This window comes from Zingiber officinale, chromosome 2B (genome assembly GCF_018446385.1).
Source record: "Zingiber officinale cultivar Zhangliang chromosome 2B, Zo_v1.1, whole genome shotgun sequence".
Lineage (NCBI taxonomy): Eukaryota > Viridiplantae > Streptophyta > Magnoliopsida > Zingiberales > Zingiberaceae > Zingiber > Zingiber officinale.
Genome location: NC_055989.1, coordinates 2,153,082 through 2,158,036, shown reverse-complemented (window position 1 = coordinate 2,158,036; position 4,955 = coordinate 2,153,082). Strand labels below are relative to the sequence as shown.

Here is a 4,955-nt window from a genome sequence, read left to right as displayed (position 1 = left end):
GAATTCAAATTGATTGGTTTGAAAAGTCACGATTGTCATATATTTATGGAAAGACTTATTCCAATTGCTTTTAAGGAACTCTTACCAAATTTTGTATGGGGTATAATTACGGAGTTAAGCATTTTCCTTCATGATATTTCCTCAACAGTTTTGAGATATTCACAGATGGAGAAGTTAGAAAGAGACATTCCAATTATTTTGTGTAATTTAGAAAGAATCTTTCCACCTTCATTTTTTGATTCAATGGAACATCTTTTGGTTCACTTGCCATACGAGGCCAAAGTTGGAGGACCAGTCCATTTTCGATGGATGTATCCATTTGAAAGGTATATTTTGTTTTATCTTATATACTTCGTTATTAATGCATTGTAAATTTATAACTTTTTTATATATATTCCTCTAATACAAATTGTTATATTTCAATCAGATTTTTATATCATTTGAAGAAAAAAGTAAAAAATAAGGCACATGTTGAAGCCTCTATTGTTAATGCATACATTGTGGAGGAAGTAACAACTTTGCATCGTATTATTTTGAGCCTCACATTCGGACCAAAAGACGAAGACCTGGAAGAAATGATGAAGGTCCTATTGATCCCAATACGAACATATTCTCAATTTTTAATTATCTTGGTCGACCGAGTGGACAATGTAAGCAAAGATATTTAACTGATCAAGAATGGCGAGCAGCCCAGACATATGTTTTACTTAATTGTCCAGAAGTATCACCATATTTCGAGTTAGTATATCTTTCCTATTTTTTTATCGTAACTTTTTGTTATTATAATTCAATTTTTTATGATAGGATTTTTCAAAACTTGTATTCTGATATGCCAACACTAGAGTTTGATCGTTTCTGCGATCAAGAATTTGCACCTTGGTTCAAATCATATGTAAGTAATTTTTACCTTGTATTCTAATTTACCGTATTGGTATAGTATATTTTAACTGAATAACATATTCATTTGAGTTTAGGTTTATGATAATCAAGCTCATCTCGAACATCAAATGTTATTTCATCTATCTTGGGGTCCAAAAGCAATGGTACGCACTTGGCCAGCATATTTTATAAATGGATATAATTTTCATACTCAAGAATATGGAAAAGGGAAGACTACAATGAATAGTGGGGTATGTGTTCAGTCATCCAATGATGGAGGTGTAAGCACTGATTTTTATGGTCTACTGGATGAAATTATAGAGATAGAATACCCTGGTCCAGAAATGCGAGTTATCTTATTTATGTGTCGCTGGTTTGATCCTATCAGAGGGATGAAGGTGCATCCATGTTATAATTTGGTTGAAATAAATCATAAAAGATTATATAAGAGATATGAACCTTTTGTTTTGGCACAACAAGCGATTCAAGTGTTTTATGCTTCATACCCTAGCTTGAAACGTGATAAAATGGATTGGTGGGCTGTTTGTAAAACTAAAGCACGGAAAAAAATAGAGGAACATTGGGAAGACATTGCATATCAACAAGAGGAGGTTGTAAATACATTTCAGACCGAGGAATATATTATTCCAACATTACGAGATCCCAGCGGAGTAGTGATAAATGTGGATGCCAGTGAATTTCATGAGGTTGATGATAATGATGAAGATGATGATGATGATGATGAGGAGGAGGAGGAGGAGGAGGAAGAGGACGAGGACGAGGACGAGGAGGACGACGACAACTTTGATTTTTAACATGTACGATAAGTTTTTTTATATTTAATTTTAATTTGTAAATTTATAAAATTCATAGTTTAATTAATTGTCTACATAATATCTCATTGTTAAATTTATATATGTTATATTTGTGCTGTTTTTTGTTCTATAGGTCATTAGAGGTGAGACATTATCACTGCAGATTCTCGCTCTCTGACTTTTATATTATGGATATTGTAAGTTTTTCATATTTCTTCAGCAAGCATTAAGTTTTTTATTTCTTTTATTCTAATTTTGATTTTTGGTTGACAGTTTCGACGGGCACGCCATAGACGACACCATTCAAGCATTGGCGATTGATTCACCATCCGATAGGATGGTACCTCGCCCTCCCCAGGCAGGACCTTCCTTGGCCAGACTGCAGGACCTTCTCGTGGGAGTCCCGGCAGAACCTTCACGTGGCCAGTCGCCGCCAGACCTTCACGTGGCCGTCCCCGGCAGGACCTTCATGTGGCCAGTCACCGGCAGGACCTTCACATGGCCAGTCACCGGCAGGACCTTCATGTGGCCAGTCACCGGCAGGACCTTCACATGGCCATTCACCTTCCCCACTTGAGTCGCCGATACCTGCCAGACACTCAACCGTTGATATTGCCGACGCTCGACTGCATATAGTCCCTCTTGGAGACTCGTAAGTATTAAAATTATTATATTTTAACTATCTTAATTATTTAACGTTGTTTATTGTAATTTTATGATAGATTTGAAAATTCAGTAACTGTTGTTCGTGAGATTAATCAAATTGTGAATAACTTTTGGAAAGGAGACTCAATGTCATACTCAAGCACTCCAGCACCCACAAAAGAACTCTGGTGGTGCGAGTTTAAGTTATAGTTAATTTATTTTATATATAAAACAATTACGTTCATGTATAATCTATTGTTTTTTTCATTTCAGCGATTATTTAGTTGGGACCCTTATTTTGAGATGGAAGTTAAAAGAATTTTCAAAAAGAAATGTGGTGATCACATTCGGCATGTATTAAACCATGCCAAAAGTACTGGAAAAAAGCCTCCCTTTATCACGACGGACAATTGGGTTAGGATCTGCAATTTTTGGCAAACTGATGAGTGCAAAGAAAGGAGTTTGCGGAATAAAATAAATCAAGCTTATAATTCTGGAGACTCACGTGCAATATATGCAGGAGGATCTATAAATATCGAGGAGCATTCACGTAGATTGGTAAATTTTCAACTCTACAATTAGATTTTTAATATATTTGTTGTTATTATATTATTTCTAACCGTATTATTTTTAGTCTAGGGATTTGGGAAAAGAGCCCGATTTTATAGACACTTTCGTCCTCACTTTTCAAAAAAAAGACAAGACTTGGAGTGGAGATAGAGCTAGAATAATTAAGGTTTGATTTAATCTTTAATCATAATTTTAACTTAGATTTTATTACTTATCTATTTTCTCTAATTAAGGTTTTAATTTTTCATAGGAGAGATATGATGAGCTATCATTATCTCAAAGAAGTTCAGGTGATGGTGATAATATTGAGGGATCTGAGCCGTCTGTTACTAATAATTTAGATTTATGGTTAGAGGCCAGTGGGGGAGTCAAAGGGGGAAGGATAATAGGTATGGGTTCTATGAGTAGAATCCATAATGTTCCTCGAAGATCTTTATCTTCTTCTACCCGACCCGCAGTAACGACACAGATTCATAGCTTAACTGAAGAGGTTGACAATTTGAAAGACATAATATCTCAAAGGGATCAGCAAATTTTAGAAATTCAAAAACAAAATTCACAAAGAGATCTAGATATGGTTGAAATGCGTAAACAACAAGCCTTTCTTTTACAACAATTTCAACAATTTAGATCGGGTTCAAGCTATATTCCTCCTGGTATTGGTGATGATGATAATGACGATGATGATGTCGATGATGATGCCGCCGATGATGTTGATGATGATGCATGAGTGTTTGTAATTAGAATTTTTGACTTCTTTTATTTTATCGCTTTTATAAATTCTTAATTTTTGTATTTTGATTAGTATTCTTATTTTTGTTTCAAACAGGGTTGGTAGGTGAAGATGATGGTGGTATTGATGTAAAAATATGTAAGTCTTTATCTATTTACTTTTGTGTTGGTTTATAAGATTTTCTTTTTCTTTGTTTATCTTTTGATGTAGGTAGAAGAAGGATTTGGACTGAGAAGGATCTCCATAAGATTATCTTCAACTCTATCTTTTTCATGTTCTTGTATGATATTGGAATTTGGATACTATGACATGTTTGTTATAACTTTATTGTAGTGTTTGGTTTAGGGTGTTAGTTGTAGTTGTATATTGTTGTAGTTTGTATTGTTGGATGATGATGTGTTGTATTGTTAGTTTTATGCTCTTAGTTTAGGTTGTATATGGAACAACATGTTTTAATGGTGCATGTGTTTGAGTTTATATTATTGATGTTTGAATTTATTTTGTTGTACACTAATATGTTTGTTGATTTATGATTTATATTTGTGTTATTGTGTTTAGTGGTGAATATGTTGAATCTGTTAATGTGTTTATAGTGCTGGATATGTTGAATCTGTTTGAATCTGTTTAGTGTGTTATATATGTTGAATCTGTTTGAAAAAAATTATAATAGGAAAAAATATTGAAATTATATAGGGCTGGATATTTTTTTTTTATTTTTGGGACAAATTTTGCAACGAATTTAGATTCGTTGGAAATATCGTATTTTATCAGAATATTGCAACGAAAAATATAAATTCGTTGGAAATTTCCAACGAATCCATATTTTCGTTGGAAATTTCCAACGAAATATAAATTCGTTGGAAGTTTCCAACGAATTATAAATTCGTTGGAAGTTTCCAACGAATTCTAAATTCGTTGGAAATTTTCAACGACTATGATTTTTGTTGTAAATTTCCAACGAAAATATGGATTCGTTGGAAGTTTCCAACGAATTTAGAATTCGTTGGAAACTTCCAACGACAATATGGATTCGTTTGAAATTTCCAACGAATTTATATTTTGTTGGTGATTTCCAACGAATATGAATTTCGTTGGAAATTTCCAACGAATATGAATTTCGTTGGAAATTTCCAACGAAAATATGGATTCATTCGAAATTTCCAACGAATATAAATTTCGTTGGATATTTCCAACGAAAATATGGATTCGTTGGAAACTTCCAACGAAAATATGGATTCGTTGGAAATTTCCAACGAAATTGTATTATCGTTGGCAATTGCCAACGAATGTACATTTTCGTTGGTAATATTACA

General features: G+C 33.4%; 2 protein-coding genes and 2 long non-coding RNA genes across 5 annotated transcripts; all 4 read left to right on the top strand.

Annotated features, from left to right (window-relative positions):
• Positions 1-559: 559 nt before the first annotated feature.
• Positions 560-1,591, top strand: LOC122048075. Its single transcript, XM_042609683.1, has 4 exons — positions 560-738; positions 805-892; positions 975-1,545; positions 1,587-1,591. The coding sequence occupies exons 2-4, from the start codon at positions 830-832 to the stop codon at positions 1,589-1,591; spliced, it is 639 nt and encodes a 212-aa protein (XP_042465617.1). The 5' UTR covers positions 560-738; positions 805-829.
• Positions 1,592-1,622: 31 nt separating this feature from the next.
• Positions 1,623-2,009, top strand: LOC122045054. The gene is made up of 3 exons (XR_006129891.1): positions 1,623-1,697; positions 1,828-1,891; positions 1,968-2,009. It is a non-coding gene; the product is annotated as an uncharacterized LOC122045054 (long non-coding RNA).
• Positions 2,010-2,155: 146 nt separating this feature from the next.
• Positions 2,156-3,575, top strand: LOC122048074. Its single transcript, XM_042609682.1, has 6 exons — positions 2,156-2,346; positions 2,417-2,543; positions 2,613-2,897; positions 2,974-3,075; positions 3,160-3,486; positions 3,540-3,575. The coding sequence occupies exons 2-6, from the start codon at positions 2,487-2,489 to the stop codon at positions 3,573-3,575; spliced, it is 807 nt and encodes a 268-aa protein (XP_042465616.1). The 5' UTR covers positions 2,156-2,346; positions 2,417-2,486.
• Positions 3,576-3,608: 33 nt separating this feature from the next.
• LOC122045053 lies at positions 3,609-3,983 on the top strand. Of its 2 annotated transcripts, none has more exons than XR_006129889.1 (3): positions 3,609-3,645; positions 3,739-3,770; positions 3,853-3,983. It is a non-coding gene; the product is annotated as an uncharacterized LOC122045053 (long non-coding RNA). The 2 variants fall into 2 exon arrangements; XR_006129890.1 differs by having other exon boundaries at positions 3,739-3,780.
• The last annotated feature ends 972 nt before the right edge of the window (positions 3,984-4,955 follow it).